The 19,706-nt window shown below is 41.2% G+C and overlaps 1 protein-coding gene across 5 annotated transcripts in view; it reads right to left on the reverse strand.

Annotated features, from left to right (window-relative positions):
• Positions 1-18,678, reverse strand: part of SYNCRIP (synaptotagmin binding cytoplasmic RNA interacting protein) — a 25,237-nt gene extending 6,559 nt beyond the window's left edge. For 4 of the 5 annotated variants that reach the window (XM_058834783.1, XM_058834782.1, XM_058834781.1 and 1 more), the window contains exons 1-10: positions 18,448-18,581; positions 16,986-17,145; positions 16,000-16,118; positions 15,719-15,826; positions 13,864-13,977; positions 13,608-13,784; positions 8,548-8,683; positions 7,608-7,813; positions 2,416-2,565; positions 955-1,076 (exon numbers count right to left, since the gene is read on the reverse strand). In XM_058834783.1, the coding sequence (XP_058690766.1) occupies positions 955-1,076; positions 2,416-2,565; positions 7,608-7,813; positions 8,548-8,683; positions 13,608-13,784; positions 13,864-13,977; positions 15,719-15,826; positions 16,000-16,118; positions 16,986-17,133 (1,280 nt within the window). In that variant the 5' untranslated portion in view covers positions 17,134-17,145; positions 18,448-18,581. Of the gene's footprint in view, positions 1-954; positions 1,077-2,415; positions 2,566-7,607; positions 7,814-8,547; positions 8,684-13,607; positions 13,785-13,863; positions 13,978-15,718; positions 15,827-15,999; positions 16,119-16,985; positions 17,146-18,447 lie in introns of all 5 variants that reach the window. The other variant, XM_058834784.1, reaches the window with a different exon arrangement.
• Between the last annotated feature and the right edge of the window lie 1,028 nt (positions 18,679-19,706).

The following is a 19,706-nucleotide window of genomic DNA, read 5'->3' on the forward strand; positions in this document are numbered from 1 at the left end:
TTAATTAAATGAACAGGTATTTATGGTGGCATTGCCAAGATGCAGAATACACAGCAAGAAGTACAGCTGTATCAGCAAAAGTTTAAGCAGAACAGAAAAGGTCTGCCTGGCACAGAAGAGAAGCTAAAGGAAAAAAAAATTCACTTCTTACAGTAACACCAGATGCCCATGGAAGAACAAAAGGGCTAATAAAGTTATGAGAACTGTAAGCAGGGCAAACTTAACCAATTCCATGTGTACAGTAGGTCACCATGTGGAGATCTCCATTAATCTTGCAAGCTCACTATTCCATCTTCTTGGATGCTGCACAACAGCACTTCCAAGTTATTTTTGGAAGTAAGGTGGGGGAGGGAATGTGGTTAAGAAAGCAGGAAGACATCCAAGAAGAAAAACACATGAGAACATTAAGCAGAACACACCAGCAAGAAACTGCCCTTTTTTGTTGTTGTTGTTTTTAACAATATTCAGCATTTACTAGTGCAAGATCTCTATCAGTATGACGAGTTCACAAGCTTCGTGGGCAGATGTATCTTCTGGAAGCGGCAAGAAAGAATATCAGGATCCTCCTTTCAGTGGGTACTGTACTAAAGAGGGGGTGCTGTATTAATACTACTAAGCCTGCTGAGAGGAACACAAATGAGCCATTCCACGTGATGTCACTGCAGAAGTACAGGGAAATTTAGAATAGAAGGTGAGAAGTATGTATTTTTCATGACCATCAGTTCCTCCAGTGCTCTCACACTCAATAAGCAGAGCAAGACAGTACTTAAATCATCACTAAAAACCACTATTAGACTTTTTGTGCAAACAAAAATGAATCCAACATTTTTGAGAGAAGCCAGAAAACCTGTATACACTGTATTATATCTACTAAAATATCCAGATTTCTAATTTGATAGGATTGTACATGTCTTTCAGAAGTAATACAACATAACTACATGCATTTACACTTACATCTGATTTTTAGCCGCTTGTCTCTGAGCTTTCCGTTCTTTTCTTTTTTGATCTGGTGGCTTAGCAAAAACAATTTCAATGTTTTCTCCCTCTAAATCTTTGCCATTCATTTCTTCCATTGCCTGAAGGAATTAACCAGACTTTAAATATACTTCCAAGCATATCTGAAGTTATTAATTTTGTTCTACCTTTTAGAGTAGGCATTTTTAAATTTGTTATTCAGAGCTAAAATAACAATATAAAGCTAAAAAAAAAAATTAACAATCAGAGAGCATAGTATTATGGATTCCAATTATGCACTTCTTCTGAACTTGGCTCTCAAACCCAGGACTTCATGTATCAGTTTAGAAATCTTCCCCTCAAAACTGGAAACAGGTTTCAATCTTTGCAAGCTGTTACAATTAATGAAGTGACAGAACTGTCCTCTCAAAGTGCACATTTTGTAATGCATGAATAAATTCCTAATGTCAGCACACATGCAAACAGTACTAAAGCTAGCTCAGTATATTCTGCTATTCCTTTATTGTAATAAATACCGGTTTTCAACTAGAAGGCAAAAATTAGGAGTCGTTCTGATCACAAGTTAAAAACAAACAAACCAAACACAAAAACCCGCAATTCCCCCCCAAATCCACACCACCAACCTCCCACAACCTTTCTCCTCAAAAAAAAAAAAAAGCAAAACAAACAGCAAACCATCAACTCCTCCCCTACCCTCCCTGCCATATGCAATTCCTATGGGCCACAGTTATTATCATAAGTTAATTTTGAGCAGAGGAATCCTAAAGATTCTACCACTTTTAGGAACTCTACACAGTTATGCTCTGCCAGGATATATATCTTACTTAGACTCTTCCCATCATCTTCCTAAGCATCTGCTTTAAGACATATGGATACCTAAGAAAAACTGAATCCCCCTGTATCCTGCATCCACCCACAGAACATAAAAAAAATGGATACACTACAGGAAAGAGGGGAATTACACTCTCCCTTCCTTAACAACACATGACATCAAGACTGGGCTAGCAAAATCCAGGAATGAAAATTAATAAATTGTCTAGCACCCCTCATTAAATAAAAAAAAAGTTTATTCCTGAAAAAATAAATAAAAACATTACCTAAGTTTTTATCACCTGCCGTATGTAAAGAAACTGCTTTAAATTTCTACCAATAATTTGGTGAGAAGAGTAGTTCAATTTCTGGCACTTGAGCTTCAAATGGTAACAACATTATTATCTTAAGAGCTCATATGCAGAATTACTTAGGAGAGGGACATTTAAGATCCACTTTTCAAGCTAGAATTCCATCATCCTCTGATAGCCAGAGAGGACAAAATTACCTGTGACAATGTGTTACCACTTCTCCAGACAAAGCTTCTTCTCAAGTTAGAAGAAGCATACAGCTTCTAACAACACTACTTACAACACACACATGCACACAGTTACAGTCCTCTTCACTTACCTTTACAGCACCATCCCGTTCATCAAAATGAATGAAAGCATAGTCTTTTAGCTTCTTCACTCGTTCTAGCTTTCCAAATTGACTGAAGGCTTTTTCTAGAATCTCCTCTGTTACGGTATTGGCAAGATTGCGTACAAACAAAACTTTTACCTAAGGGGATTAAAAAAAACCCAAACAAACACAAAAAACAAACAAAAAACAAAAACAAAGAAAAAAAAAAGGACTTAGGAGTATGATCTCATTTCAAAGCATAAAATGAAGCTTTGCAAGTTACTGCTATTGGCAGTACTGAAAAAACATCGTTACATTTTCTGTATAGCATTTTATATACATATATATGAATATGTACATTTAAATAGTCATACAGCACGAGTTAGCTCCAAAATTTCCTGACAGAAATATTCAATCTGTTATCAAACGTGATTATATAAGTATTAGTATCCTGAAAGTCAATCCAATTTATGTTAGTGTGATCCTAGCAGCAGTTATCTCCAACCCAGAATACTATGAAACTTGAGAGAAGGTAACCAGAATTGGTTACACACAAATCAATTAAGTTATCAAAACATGTAATTGTTTAGATAGGCTTTTACTCGGTTATTTGCAGAACAGTCATCACTGTAATATCTAGGTCAGAGGTGACAGGCCTGCAGCTTTCAAGCTGCTTTACTTGCGGTTCCCATGCTGTAGCTGCACCAAACACCTAATGTCAGGACTGTGATTGCCTGAGGGGCACTCAGTGACCTGAAGCCACTTCTGAAAGACAGAACTGCGGACAGAGGGGATACTAAGGCTAACAATTGCCAGTCACCTTTCAGCTTTCTCAAAAGTCAAACGGCGCTGTTCCCTTGAGGAAGTCATCCCCAAAGAACTCTGGAAGTTTATTCCCTCCCGCAGCTCACTAAAAGCATGCAACACAACTCTTAAGCTACACAAAGACTGTTCCACAGCTTCTAAAATCAGAGAGGCAGGTAATCATCCAAATGTTGACTGCCTGACATGGATTAAATCATCAATATAAAGCTTCATCAATCACCAACTGCATAGGATAAAGGAAAATCTAGAGCTGTCTGACAAAGGCTTAAACTAAACCCTCACTTAACATAGCAGACAACATATAGTGGAAACCAGGAATCACCTATTAGTGACCCGACAGTATTGAAAGATTCATCCTTGTGTCCATGCCAAGGTTGCACACAGTGACTGGACATGAGCGTGTTCACATGATGTCATCCATGTGTCCTCACAATTTACAACACTCTTCAACTTCTTGAGAAGAGTTCCTTCCACATGCTGGCACCATGCTCTGACAGTTTAACCACCTTCTACTGCCAAGGAATGCTCAGTCTTACCTGCCTACAGTGCAGCTGCCATTCAGCTGCAAGACCTGCAACTTCTGCTTCCATTCCCACTGCTCCTACTGGTTTCAAATTAGCTGATGACATCAAACGAACACTGCACATAGCAGCACTGACCCCTGACCCTGAAGGTCAACACCAATAACACAAGGTGTGAAAGGACCAAGGAAAGCATGCTTCAATTTCTGAAGCAGAGATGTACTCTACTCCCACCACATACAGGAATTCAATAAACCCAGACACCCTTTTTGGAAGAACTGCTATGTAATTAAGTTATATAAAAAAAAACAGGACAGACTTCCATAAATCTGTCTCATTCACTAGCTGAACTAGATAGGATGCAGAATTTGGAAGACAGGATACTTACAGACTATAAATCTAACCCAGTGTATCAATACTAGGCTTTGGCAATAGCTACTCCTGCTGATTCTCAGGAGACCATAGAAGTCATAGCCAACTCCATGAGAAAAGCTGTTTCCTATTATGTATTAAGCTTCTCCTACATGACTTGATGGTAAGAGCAAACTTTATTTATTGTAACCCATACATAATAACCATTTTTAGTAAAACATCCTAACTGCTACCTTAACCTTATTCCATGGAAATTAATTACATTAAGTTTTGTGATTTAATCAATGGCTTTGAAAACCACTAACTTTTAAACAAATGCTCTATATGCTTTAGAAAAGGATGAAAACTAGAACCTCACAAGGAACCCTAAGTACCCTAATAAATGCATGATGACTGACATGATGATTAAAAACTACACAGAATAATCACTGTTTTTAAAAATATGCTAATCTAATATTATAACATATTATGAAAACATAATGTAATATTATGGTTTTTAAAGAAATACAAAGTAACTAATTTAAATCTTCCCAGTGTAGACAAATCTGCTAATCTCTAACAGCTAAAATTTTTTAACACCTGTGTTCATATTACTGATGAGAAGCGTAACTAAATGAGTCAAAGATGATATAAAAGCTATTAGGCAGGTCAAAGCATAGGTTGAGAGAAGATGAACCCATTTTTACTTCACTGAAGCCAGCTAAAAAGAGAGGGAAGGGAAAAAAAAAACAACCAAATCCTCTTCATTAAAGCTCACATTACACCAAGAATCCACAAATACTCCTAACAAGCAAAATACCAAACACCAGCATTTTGCTTTAAAGGCAGAACTCACATTTAAAAGTCTGCTTAAGACTAGACCATCCCAAAACTTCTGGTATCTGCTCCTTTTCCTCCTCTTACCTACAGCACAAACACTTCAGGCCACATTCTCCAAGGGTTACTAGCCCTGTCTCTTGTCCTGTAATCTGCCAGACAGCCACAAGCATAAGACTTTATTTAGCTGCTTAACCTGCCACTCCAGAACGTCCTCTGCAGCCTCAGCCATCCTACAGAAATCAAGTAAAACATTAATAAATTTAGCTAGACTACCGGTGTAAGAGGCAACAAAATGACACTCAAGAGAAAATTAAAACGATCAACGCAGCTGCTTGTGAAGCTGGACGAAAGTTCACTTTGGACTAGAAGTCAATACCTTAACCAATTATACTCTGATCTGTTAGCACAAGCACTAATTTCCTGTAGCACATCCATCTAGCTTGAGAATCTAGCTTCATCCCTCATTGTGCTCAAGCTACTTTGTATTTAAGGTAACCGTCCATTTAAATGATTAATATTTACCCATACAGTACTCTCCACAACATTTTATCAGAAGGACAAAGGAAAAAAGGCTCAAGTAGACATTTCAGAAATTTAAATTAGTAGGTGTCCATATATTGATGAAATGACATGCCTCTTCTGAAAGATTTAAAACACTGTTCACCTTCTGGCTACATATGTGAATTTGTCTTCCTTACAGCTTGCTCTTATGGGCTTGCTCTCCCCCACAAGTTCAAGAAAACTGATAACCACGTGATTATTTTGATGAAAACAACCTACTTCTCCTAGTCACAGTTTCCTCCACAGCCTTCTACCATAGCAATGTGCAAGACGACATTGGTCAATACCTTTCCCTTTGCTCTGGACTGACAGCAGTCAGAAGCAATGACAGCCAACCTGCAGCTCACATCCAGGAGATTACTGATTGCAGCAGCAGCTCTGCTGCTCTCTCTTAGGAGAAAGATAGCAAGAAAATAAAGTAAACTTTATACTTAGAGAAGGGCCAGATACAGTCAGCCTCTGCAAAGGTACAGCAGGTGGCCAAGAAAGACTGGAGACGTCCCTTGTTGCAAGAACAAACTAAGGGACACAGCCAGTGAGGAAGGTCAGACACCAATGATTGTCTCAGCTTGTGTCTTCAGACACAAGCCACTTTTTCAGTATTCTTATTCACAGAGCCTCATTTTTCCATACATCTTCAACAGAAGCTCCATGTCCTATCTTTGGCATGTGGCACTAGATATATCCAAGCTGATTTTCTCTGTGTTTTCTACACTTCTTTCCGTCATCTCCATGTTTCTTCTCTTTCCATGTCCCATTTCAAATACAAAATAAATGGTATTAACACATTCAAAAAAACCGTATAGTAAATGGAGCAAACAAAAATCAAGCTTTAATTTCTTTTGTCTTTCATTCTGTACATCTGTAAACTTAGGACAGATGCTTGATTATGTCTCCTATCATGTCCTTTCCATCTATTTTGTTCTATCAGCAGAAACTCCTGCTTATTTTGACAGTTTGGTGGACTAGGTCTCTTCTCTTTTGAGCCAAGAAACTAAACATAGAGGCTACCATATTTAGGAAGTGCCACCTTCCACAAATTTGACCTGCAAGACTCTTTTCCTGCTGTTGACAGTCTACCATGCTGGGCAAGAAAAATAAAGTCTGCAGACAAAATAGTCCAAAAGCTTCTGTAATACCTGTATTACAAAAGCAGCTTTTTCCCTAAAATGAGCCCCCACCCCAACCCTTTTCCCTTATGGCTCACCAAAGAGGAGATCCCAGCCAAGCTATCTTACTAGGTCCATCAAAGTAGGACTCCAGCAAGTGACGTGTCTCAGATGAGAGTAAAAGCACAGACGAAAAGCAAGCAAAGAGAAAGAGATAAGGATATGGGCTAGCTAGGAGTTTCCATTAAACAACTCAGCTACACAACACAACTGAAAAAGACAGAGTTGGGCAATATCTGATGAGGGAAAAAAAAAATTAGGTAGTTTGTTTCTGGCAAGATACCAGGCACATATATAAAACAACTGCTACAATGTACTTCAAAATGTTAACAGTCCAGACTTCAGCTTCAGCTCAATATTCAAAGTCCAAAATATTGCCAGTCTAGGTATAAAAAGGTATTAACTCCCCCAAATAAAAAATAACTGCCGAGTTCCAAATACAAGCTAATTGTCTAACTCCTCAGAAGCAACTGCTAATGGCAACTTTTGTTAATGGCAAAATACATTTGTGTACATTTGAACAGACATGTTCTATTGCGGAAGTGATACAGTTCCAGGTTTAAAAAGAATTAAGGCTTGTTCTGCGACAATATCTCTATTTCTGTCCTTCTAAATACTAGGGTACAAAACCATTTTAACTCTAGGAGTCACCACCATCACTTTGAGGTAAAAAATTTAACTACATCATCCTGTGTGTCATTTTGGAAATAATTACATTCACTATGCAGCCTTGAGAACACAAAAAAACGTAAGGCCATATAGAGAGTTTAAATCCATGTAATTTCTGAGGTATATTCATTTTTTATCATCATATCTACAACATCTCTGTCCAGAAGGCCAAAAGATGTTATTTAATTTTAGGCTAATGCCAGGAAATACCTAATTTGGAACAGAGCACTTTAAATGTACTATGGTCCCCTTACAGCTTTATTACCTTTGCCATGACTTCAGGATCTGGGTCTTCTATAGGGTCAGCCCATTCCACTGTGACAACATTTCCCCAGACTTTCACTTTGCCACTCATTAACCTACGTCTGGCCTGAGCAGCAGTTTTGTGATCTTCATATTCAAGAAAGCAGAAACCCCGGTTCTTTTTCTTGTCATCAGGCTGATGATACAATATGACATCTGTAAGACCCTCTGAAATTAAATAAAACGTTTGTTATGGTTTCAATCCATTGATTTGCATTATAAAGTATGGGTAGTCTTTGTAGCTATGGAAGAATACCCTTTCAGGTTAGTTAGAATTTCCTAACTGAATGGAAGAAAGCTAGGGGCAGCCAGGTTCTGCTTTGTCACTTCTCCTCTTAAAGCCCTAAGTCACAGTTATCAGTGTGTGTTTTTTCCATAATGTTGAAACAACAAGAGATAAAAGTTGCATGACTTCAATATCTAAAAAGTTTATTCTCCATATAACCTGAAGTCTATAACTCAATAACAGAGAAAGTCATCAAACAGTGCCTTAAGTTCAAACATTATCAAAGAAATCCTTAAAATTTAAGAATTATAAAGCAGAGAACCAGTTACATTCTTCAGCTTGCCTCAGTTTTGCCTTGAGAAGTTTCAAAACATTCATTAGTATAGAAATGATTATACTTTTAATTCAAATTTCTTTGAACAGATTTTTTAAATATTATACACTTGCTCTACAGGTAGAACTTAGAATCAACCACCTAGTCTAATTACAAATATCTCAGCCCTCAGTAAAACAACAGTTTTTAAAAAACCTAAACAAACCCTAACACATGATGTTGAGATAAATGCTGAGTGGTCTCAGTTTGTTTTCATCATCATTCAACTACAAGCCAAAAGAAAGCTCATCGATTATCACATTTAACACCTTCCAGCTCTACAAAACCTAGTTATTAACTCACCTGTTACTTTGCTGAATTCTTCAACAATTTGCTCCTTGGTTTTACTCTTAGGAATAGAGCCAACAAAAAGCCTATTATTGGCAACAGAGATGCATACGCCAATGTGTTTTCCAGAACGAATTTCATGGTTGTTGTACTGCAAGAAAAAAAGTATAGGACAATCATCAGTTACAAATAATTTTCACTCCCCTTCAACAGCAGCATACCAAATATTCAACTTTGAAAAACACAGAATTGAGCAATATATTAAATTTTTGCAGCTTAACACATTCTTACAATGCATATTCAACTACTCTGAAGTATATCCATGTTTTCTATGGTATCGCCACTATTTCAGCCAACAACTATTTCTCCCTCCTTGTTCAAGCCCCTCAGTATTTTTTTCTTTACAGACTTTTTTGTACAAAATCATACAAGTCATGAAGGTCAAGGCTTCTCCCTTCACAACCATGCAGAACAAAATACAAGTTCTTCTATAGGCTGTAGCTATAAATTCTTGATTTGTGTGTAATACAAGACATGAGTTGCAACTGAAGTGAGATTCCCTTCTGAAGTTCCACAGTTAACAAAAGAGTAAAAGATCATGATCAGATCTTCTCCACAAAATCTTCAAGGCCAATTGGCAAATACTTTCCGAAGTATAAACACTACACGTGTAAAGACAGTCAACAGCAAGAAAAACTTTCTAATAACCTGAAATCCCAAGACTTCTGTTAAAATGCTTCACCCATAATGTTTGGAAGATACCAAGAACAAGTCAGCAGTTTAAGAGGGAAAAAAAAAAAAGTATTACTGTAGATATCTGTTGAGAAAACATCAAAAAATGCCTTTAACTGAGATGCAGACACAGACATGCATTATCCAAATAAGAAGCAGGGAGGACAACTGCTGGTGCATCAACCCACTTTTAACTGGAAGCCTTATAACAAACAGTTCTTTAGCTAAGAAAATTAATTTTGTGGTCAAAATCTTATTGCCAAGTAGCAGGAAAGATTTTTAAAATTTCATCTAGCTATTTATTCTATGACTTATTTTGTGTTTGATGGTAAATATTACTACATAAGGTAGTTATCCTCCACCCCATCATGCTTTTTGTGGAATAAAATTTGGGAGAAGATATTTATTTATACTTATCTTGGGCAAACAAAAGCTCCACCACTGAAACTTTTCTAAGCTAGGTAACAGCACCAAAAATAGTCAAAACAGAGAACTATACCGGTGAAAAGGACCTAGAGCGACATCTTCACAATGAATTATGTCTCAAAACATAGCAGGAGACAACAAAGGACGTCTATCTCCATATCTGTTGCCCATGTGACAGAGGAATAGTCGATTTTAAAGTAGGAAACTGCAGAAGGAGCTGCACTAGCTGCATAGGAAGACTGTATATAGACTATCACCACTAATATACATTAATGAAGAGACAGATTATAGTAGGTAAAGAAAGAAGTCTTCTAAAGAAACACCTTTAAAGAAGCTGACAGTTTATTGGTCTGTGGAAGTGATTCTTTACTAACTGAACTGTACACTAGGAAACATTTTTTTGCATTAGGGAACTTTTTTTACTGAGGCTGCTCAAACACTGGAACAGGCTTCCTAGGGAGGTGGTCAATGTCTCAAAGCTGTCACTGTCTAAGAGAGGCATCTGGAAAATGCTCTTGGTAATCAAGATGACAGCAACAATTTTGGTCAGCCATGAAATAGTCAGACAGACTAGATGATTGCCGCAGATCCCTTCCAAATGAAATAAATACTCTATTCTATATGGATAATAAAAAGTATTTTCCAACTGTTCCTGCTAAAGTCTAACACCAAAGTTTGACTATACATCTAATCCTAGAAGAGTCTCTCATGGAACTCAGGATGTTGTATGAGAGTAAAATTAACAAAGTAAAATTAATATTTTCTACCACACTGCAGTTCCATTAATAGTTTCTAGTAGTTTCTTCATCCTACAATGCATTAACTGCTACTTTTTAACTGTGTGTTTCTCTTTACATAGAGAAAACACTCTTCATTTAGGTGTTCTTGACCATCAATTTGCTGATTTTTAGGTGAATAGTTTGCATACCATCTACAAACTCAGATTAGACATAAAAAGACTCAGATCATGATCTGGGTAAAATGCCAAAACAGTCAGGCTACCAAAGTAGCTATGTCAGCATACTGCTTCCCCCTTCTGTCACCATGGAATCTGTGTCTGAAGTCAGTAGCAGAGATTGCCACCCTCTAGACAATGTAATAGTTTTGTTTTTTTCTCACTGACTTATGTAAGAACTTACTCACTAACAAGTCAAAATATGCAGAAGGTCTGTCTTGTCATTTTACCGACTGAAATTTTTACTACCAATTTTAGTTTATCAGGAGCAAATGGCAAGTTGTACCTCTATGCATGGCTGGCAAACTGCTTCATTCACCTGTACCTCCACTCTGGATCAAGCTTACACCTGTTCTAATCAAAAGTATACTGAATGCTTCAATACTTTTCAGTCTGTTTGCCTACTAGGTTCACCTCAAAACTTTTCATTCTATACATATCTACACTGACCTTATTCACATGGAAATCTTTAGAAAAACTTAACTCTAGTAATTTCTTATTAAATAGGAGGGAGAACTGAATGCGTGTGCAAAGGAACACAACTGGAGTTGTAATTACTAAACAGTATAAAGTAAACACAGGAAAAAATGACTGAGATTAAAAAATCATACTTTGATAGTGAATGCTTGTGTGAACTTCTGAGATGCCATTTCTACTTAACTAGCAAAGGGTTAACCACACTGAACTAAATACTGGTCATAAAAAAAAGGAGAGAATTCCCTAAACTTTATTTAAAATAGTTCTGGCTGTGCTTAGGACAGAAATAGAGTGATACTACAGCCTGATACTGAAAAGAATTACAGATATGAAGAGTAATTAATTTTAAGTGGCTTAAAAATGCATATGCATAAACAAAATCAAGACTTCAACCTTTTATACTGCAAGACTTTTTGTTAACGAATAAAGTAAGTCAACATTAAGTGTATCCAGAAATTTTAGTTCCACTTTACATTAAGTTGTCTTACAGACTGTGGAAGATACATACAGCAGCCACACAAACATGAATTGTATGCAAATACATGTTACACCAAGTCCAAGAGACTGAAGACAGGTCAGTTAATTCTTACTACTGTAGTTTGGGTATTGATAAAAACTGTCTCTTATTCCTCAAAAGCCTATAGGCAATGCAGAGATTTTTAATCTTATTTTTTCTATATTGTCCTGAAAAAAAACCCAAAAGCCTCTTGGAAAAAGATGGGAAATAACAGAAGAACCATTATCCAAAGGAGTCCAGAAAGCTGGGAACTAAGTTATATACACATGAGAAATTTACAGGCAGTATCAAAAAGAACACCACCTGTTAAAACAATAGGTTATGAAAATGACTAGGACCAAGTGTTCAGTGTTTTGAACAGGTCATTCAGCAGTATCTCCCATGCATGTGTAATTACTGTAAGTTAAAGACCAACAATTCTCAAGTGAGCTTGACAGCCACAGTTTGCTAATACTCCTGCAAAACACTTCTTGGGAAACTTATATACCAAACTAGCCAGTCAACTATGGTTGGAATCACTCCAAAAAAACCTGTGACACATATCACAGAATCCAATTTAAGACTAACCCTACTTTCTAGGAGTTTAGCATAAAAGTTGAAAGACTGCTCCATCAACTGCAACACTTCTCAGCTATTACCCTCAGCGGCTATTTAACTGACAAGCAGAACACAGTGTGCTTTTTTCCTGCATATCAAAGAATAGACATAAAGGGACACCAAGAAGCTCCAGCCCTTGTATTGCTTAGTAGAATACTAAAGCTAGGATCTGAAGTTACTTTTCCTGAAACATGACTTGAATGACTTTCCAGAGCATATTGCCTTTAAGCAAAATCCAGCTAAATAAAGAAAAATTGGGTTTTTTTTCACTTTCTAGGTGCTCCTGAGAACTTAGGTAATTTGATTCAGTGTTACTTAGCTTTAAGAGTTCACACACACTCTGCACAGCTAGGTTGACAATGAAAGCACAAAGAGTTATCCCCGGTATATCTGACTGCACACTGGAACAACCAACTGTTCTTATTTAAAAAGCTGATCAGCATATACCAAATTGGTTTTGTACTTCCACTTTTTCAGACATTTGTGTGTTTTCTCAAAACAAATTGCCATTTTCACCTTGATTTGTCTCCACCAATTGACTTACATGTCAATAGATGTTTTAAGCTAGTTTAAGCTATGCCTCATTACAAAACAAGGTATGTTAACCCTACTACAGCAATACAGTATTGGCACACTTCAGAATGTGTGTGGTTAGCACTTGCGAGTCACACCACAACTAATCTTGCCCATATCAGTGCAGCAGTAACCAGCTCAAGAAATTCAAATTTAACTTAGCCAGGGAAACAAAGATGCTGTGCAAAGATCATAAAACCTGAAAAGCTTATTAGGAGTAGACCACATCAAACTATTTCATACCTCTGTGTGAAACAGAGGGAATGCTCCTTAGGCCAGCAGGATTTATGATGTTTTCCTGTCAGCTGCAGCAAACAGAAAAGACCTTCAATGCTCGAGACATTTTTTCCCCATCTAAAGTATCTTATAAAATTCTGTGACTTTGAAGCACTTTTCCAGCATGGGCCCCCTGCTGGTGCAGAAACACATCAGGAGTCACAGACACCCTGACCAGCATTGCCCTTGTACCTCAGCAACTCCAGCACCACTGCTCTCCAGAACTCACACAGATGCAGACAGCTCAGAAGTCACTACTACTAATCCAACTTTGGTTAATAATAAAGACTCATCTAACTGGACCAAACAGCAGTCCATCAGCTTTTTCTTTCCCTGTCCCTCATGCACTCAGCAAATATTTATATGCAATGAGGAAATAAATTTAACACCTAGTGAACATTTATGAAGTAATCTAACCATGACGATTTCACCTTATGCATTTAAACACTAGGACCAGGAGAACAACAGCTTCTAAGCCAGAGTATACTTCATCAAAAAAGAAAAAAATCCAAGAAAACTTACCAGTTTAACAGCTTCCTGAGCTGCCTCTTTAGTACAAAAAGTGACAAAAGCATATCCTCTGTTTAGACCAGTTAGTGGATCCATCATTAAGCGGAGATCCCATATAGGTCCAGCTTTCTCAAATAATGGAACAAGTTCATCTTCAAACAAGTCTCTCGGAATCTTGCCCACAAATATCTACAACAGACATACAAAGCACTGTTTATAAAAAGTATTTCCTAAGAGTAAGTCTACATCTGCATGAACATCTTCTTACCTCTGTACCAACAGAAGGTTGTTGTCCTGAATATACAGACTCTGGAGGAGGTCCACCATACTTCCTCTGTCCAGTAGTCACATCAAGAGTGTAGCCAGTTCTCTCCAACAGTGCCTTCAAGTAAGAAACTTAAAATTTTAAAACCACATACAAACTGATCAAGTTCAGTTGCACTTTATTCACAGACAGACATGCTTCTAATTCCTTTTACACTGTACTGCTTTGAAGCTCCCACAAACAAATCTACTACTAGTACTTCAACAAGAAACTTGCAAAACAATTAACAGAACTATTAGGTAAAGAAACACTGCTAGAAAATTAGAGATTCACATCCAGTTTTCCCAATTCCTTGATTTTCATTAAAAAAGCCAAGTAATATAATAGTGAGGTTCCCTTTAATTAGGAAGATCTTAGTCTGAGCCACTTCTTGTTTTGGCATGTCCTATCCTGCAGACGTTTGTGCACAAGAGTTCCCCGCACTTAATGAGATTACTCATAAGTGTGAAGTTAAAGAACACATGTTTAAGTGCTTACACCCCTGGAACACTGCAGAGCCTGCTTCAGGTACCCAACTATCAAAGTGGTAGTACTATTTCCTTTCTCTTATCATCCCCCCCTTCAAATTCCTTGTGGACTTATACAGGATCCCTAGGACAACTAACCCTCACTAGAACCACTGCATGTAGTTATAGTTAGATATAGTTACAGACATACTAATAACTTAAAATGTTAGCTGGCATTCAGTATGCAAACACATGAGAAACTACTCTGAAATTAAGTCTTTCTAAATAATTTTGTACAAAGACAAATCAACTCTACACACAAAGAAACTGTATATTAAACCAGCCCAATTATAGTCAAGAGTTAGCAATTTTACGACTACAAAATTGCAGTTATTTTAAATGCTATAACCATCAGCAATAGAAGCTATGCTACTTGAAGTTATTAACCAAGTCCTCATAATATTGCTGCTTTATGTGGCACTGACAAAAACTGTACCAGTTTTTAAAAAAATTATAATTAAAAGCATCCCAGCCTCAAAGTCAAGAGAAAAAAAAGATTCTCTAATTTTACAGGGTACACAGTTATTTGTAATAATCATTTTATACTATATATATGGAGTGTCAAGGAAGAAAGATTCTCAGGGGTTTTTTTACAACATCACCTAAACATGCTTAGATGGTTTTCCTTCCCTTAAGCTTCGGTAAAGTTGCTAATCACAGTACTTTAAAATAAATCATTGTATGCCTAACCCTTGAGAAAGCAAGACTTGCTAGCAGCAGACACGGTCAAAAAAATAATTTACCCCTCATTAAGACAGTTTGGAGTACAGTTTATGAGCACAGTGATTATGTCATAAGAAGTGGGCTAAATCCTAAATCCATTACAATCTGTTTTTTCAGACACGTGGTATCTCCTCCCTATTGTGGAATTGCTCTAAATCTGAACTAAGGGGGTGGAGTAGAAACAAAAACAAAAAAAAACAGAACACAAAAAAAAATCAGCAGTAGCTGAACTTATGCATTTTGAACTCGAGTAATTATGCTGACAAGTATGCACAAACTTTTTACTGTGAAATAGAGTAATTGTCTCAATAAGACATAGAGCAAACTGAAATCTTCTTCACTTTTATACACTCAGTTCCAGAAATTAATATATTAACTTTCTACTTGAAAAGGAAGAAGCGGAAGACAAAATTGCAAGTGACAGCTTTCAACAATGACAAATATGAAAAATAATCTGTAATAACCTTTTTAAGAAAAGCACAGCGCCAAAACAACTAATATAACTATCACAACAACTCAGAAAAACAAACAACAGGTAGACCTCATAACTTTTATTTTTACCAACATACCTTAATTTTTGCCTCATCTGGTCCTTTGCTAGAATCTGCCACCTTGGTCCCCTGTTTTTCCCTCTGCCTGTATGTCTTCATGACTCCACATAAAAAGGCACTTTTGTTCTGCAAAAGATACAATCTTCAGTTCTGAAAACACGACAAGCCAGAAGCTCATTTTACCTTGAACTAGTAGTGGTCACTTCACATATCACACATGGATCACTGAAGAGACAGACCTCTTCCCAGACAACTAAGTTTATCCCTCAACAATTATATCGTAAATTGCTTAACGTTACCTGAACATGTGAGAGATCACTGTCTTTAAACTGCTGAAGCACTGCTAGTGCACCTTCTTCATTGAATTCCTTTAAAGCTTCAATAGCTCTTTCATCTAGATCACTATGTGCAACTAGCCCTAGAAAAAAAGAAAAAAAAAAATTACTAATTATATTTGGTCAGTGATCTTTGTAAAACCTAATGTAGCATCCCTAACACATTTCAGTGACCTCTAAATCAAGTACTGATTAAAGTAAGCTACTATGCCTAAAAAATCATTTTGTACCTTTGAAGTTAAATATTTAAGGGTATAATTCTTTAATGAAAAACAAGGTTCAGAATAAAAATTACTACATTTATGTGCTCATTTGACTTCTGTGAAACCCAGATATTACACGGGCCAAGTTTAATTTCAATATCCTGAAGCTGAATTCAGAGGCAACTATCAAAACCTACCAAAGCCTGACTTAGCTTGCCTAGCAATAGTACCTTGGTACGCTTTTAGAAGACTATAAATACAAATAAACTGCAGCACTAAAAATGACCACAATGATCCAAAAATCGAGCTTAAAAAATGCTAGCTATTACCACACCTGAAAGAACCAACGCCATAGCTTCTGCATCCATGAGCCCAAACACCATGTCAGGAAGTATCACTTACACAAGAATACTCATACCAAGGCTTTAGTTTCTTACAGTTGCCTACAGTTACCACAAAAAAATGCACAAAGAGCACATCACCTGCTCCTCCTAAAAATCATCTGTTGCCTATTCTTGCTGTTGCTCTGGTCCCCTGCATACTTCTTCCCACCCCTCAGTCCAAGTAGCCTGGGAATTTCCTCTGAAAGTTACTACAATAAATTGAAGTACTGAATCTAAAACATCCAGATTTTGTCAAGACTGCAGTTCCCATACTTGGAAACCACAAAAAGTTGCTATTTCAGCCCAAAGACAGCAGAATCCAATAAAATATTGTATGTGTGGTTTTGCAAGTCTTAGATCTTACCTGCAACGTAAATTTCATCTAGTTTTTCAGCAACTTTCTGTGGTAAACCAGCATCAAGCAATGTCTGGAAATGCTCAGAATGGGTAACTGCAGCAGAAGTATCCATGGGCTCTTCAGTACCATTCCCATTAACATGTTCAGTAGCCATGTTTCCAGATATCTGTTCAAATGCAATAAGCATCAAAATTAAGCTAAACATATCTTCAGGTAGAACAACTCAAGTGACAATACATAAAACAGACTGCCCTATTCTTTTAAAGTAATGGGAAAAAAATATAAAAAATAGCAGATCACCGCCCTGATAATTTTTTTTTTTTAGTTTTTTTTTTTAGTTTTGCAAGGCGCAGGAAATTCCTCAAAAGAAGCACTAACACAAAGAAAAGCCCTGACACCACTGCCTAGGGGGGATGGGGCAGCTTTCACTGCAGGTTTTACACAACCCAGACAGACACTGACTCACCTCCCCTCTCTCTAACACACTCCCTAAGACGCTCTGGACAAGTTAGAAATGGAGCAAAAAGGCAACAGCGGGGGTGGCAGGACAAGCAAACCTGCCACATGCACCGCGATACCGTCACTGACACTCGCTGCCGCCTCCACCGCCCGCTGCAAACTCGCTGCCCCTCGGCGCACGCCGCCTCTCCAGGCCCCGGGCGCGGCCGGGATCCCTTCTCGCCTCCACTTCGGTGCCGGCCGGGCAAGCGAGAGGAACAAAGCGCTCTTCCCAGCCCGCACCCACCCACGGCGGCGGCGGCCATGAGCCCAATGGAAACACGTGCTCCGCGCGTTCAGATGTCCTACAACTTCCTCCAGTGACCGACTTCCCCCCCCTCCCCGCCACACTCCCGCGGGAGGAGCGGCTCCCCCCCGCCCCGAGACCCGGCCATTCCCCACCTCTCACCCTATTCCCCCCGGAGAGCGGGTTGCAACACCCCGGGCCCGATTTCACCACCCGGCCGGAGCTCTCGGTGCCTCTCGGCCCCACCGCCGCCTCCCGGCCACACTCCTGTCCGGAACAATGCAAGGCCCCGTTTCCCAGCCAGGAAACACCGCTGCCCATCGCCCACCGCCTCCCGACGTGACCGGGGCCACGCCAAACCCGGGCGGCTCCGCTCCCCCGCGCACACGCCGGGCACCGAGGCCGCGGTTCGGCCCCTGCCCCTCACGGGCAATGAATGGAACGGCGGAGCCAGCGGGACAATAAGGCGGGAGCCACGCGCCCCGCGCCGGCCCGGCTCGGGTGGTGCCCCGGCCGCCGCCGCCACGCCGGGGCCGCGCACCGGCCCGGCCGCCCCCCGCCCGCCCGACAGTGGCGGCAACGAAGGCAGCGCCAGCAGCTCCTCCACCCATCGCGCAGCGCCCCGGCCCCACAGCGCTGCGGGGCCCCAGCGTGCGCATCCCGCCCTCCGCCCGCTCTGCCACCCGGCCCGCTTCCACCCCGCCAGCGCCCGGCCGCCCTGACCTGTGTGTGTCTGCGGGGGGAGAACCGCCGTGTGCGAAGGGTCTCTCGGGGCGCGGGTCGTGGCTCGGCGTGCTGAGGCGCTGCCCCCGTTCCGCGCTCCCGCGGCGGTGTGTCCGGGCAGTGCTGCTGCTGGAGCTGGCGTAAAATGGCGGCCGCTCGAGCGCTCACGCCGCTGCTGCTGCTGCTGCTGGCACCAGCCCCGGCCCCTTCCACTCCGCGCGGGGGGGGCGGGCGGAGGGCGGGCGGGAGCGGAGCGGGGGGAGAGGGAAGAGAAGAGGAGGAGGAGGAGGAGGAGGAGGCGCCGCCGCGCGCGCTGGCGCAGCCCCAAAACCCGGGGTCTCCCAGGCAGCTCCGCAAGGGTTATATCGCCGAGCCCCGCCCGCACGCGCGCGCCCGCCCTCCCCTCCATTCGCCCCACGCGCGCGCTCCCCGCCTTCCATGCGGAGCGGCGCGCGCCGCTGGCTCCCTGTATTCCTGCCTCCCGCGCGAAGCGCTGCCGAGGGGAGGCGGCGGCGGGACGAGCCCCGTGCGCGGACGGCGCGCTCCCCGGCGCCGCCCGCCTGCACCTGTGCGGGCTCGGCGCCGGCGGAGCGGCCGTGGCCGGAGCGGGATTGGGCGAGCGGCCGTTCCCACGGCGCGCAGGTGGCACAAAAGAGGGGGGCAACGGCGGCGGCCGCAGGCGGGGGGGGCTGGGGGGGAAGTCCCGGCCCGCGGCGGGGAGGGGACGGAGGAGACAAAGCCACGCAGACAAAGGGAGGGGAGAGCCACGCTTTGTGTGGCTGCCGGCCAGGCGAGCCCGGCAGTGCTCGGCGTTCCCGCACTGGAGAGGGGAGGCGCCTCACCCCTGCCCAGAGGAGCGCCCCGAGCTCAGCACCGACCCCTCGGACTGCCCGCCCCGCCAGAAGCGCCGGGCCGGAGGCAGCGTTTGGCCGAGGGGAACGGGAGTTTCCCTCAGGCACTGCGCGGAGCGGCGGCGTCGGACGGGGCCCCGGGGCGGGGGTCGGCGGTCGGAAGGCGCTGAAAGCAGCGATGGCTGGGGCGGCGTGCAGTTCCAGCGCCGGAATTCCGCAGCACGGCCCCAGGAACGGGGCCTTGGCCCCGCAGCCACGCTTGGAGCGCACCCGCGGTGATTTACTTTCTCATGGTGGCCCCAGCGGAATGTGGGTCTGCCCGCACAGCGCTGTCAGAGGCAGGTTCCTTGCCAGAACGTACACTTCAGAATCCCAGTTCCGAGCACGTCGTGCTTGCACACCCCACAC

The sequence above is a fragment of the Poecile atricapillus genome, chromosome 3, assembly GCF_030490865.1.
Source record: "Poecile atricapillus isolate bPoeAtr1 chromosome 3, bPoeAtr1.hap1, whole genome shotgun sequence".
Lineage (NCBI taxonomy): Eukaryota > Metazoa > Chordata > Aves > Passeriformes > Paridae > Poecile > Poecile atricapillus.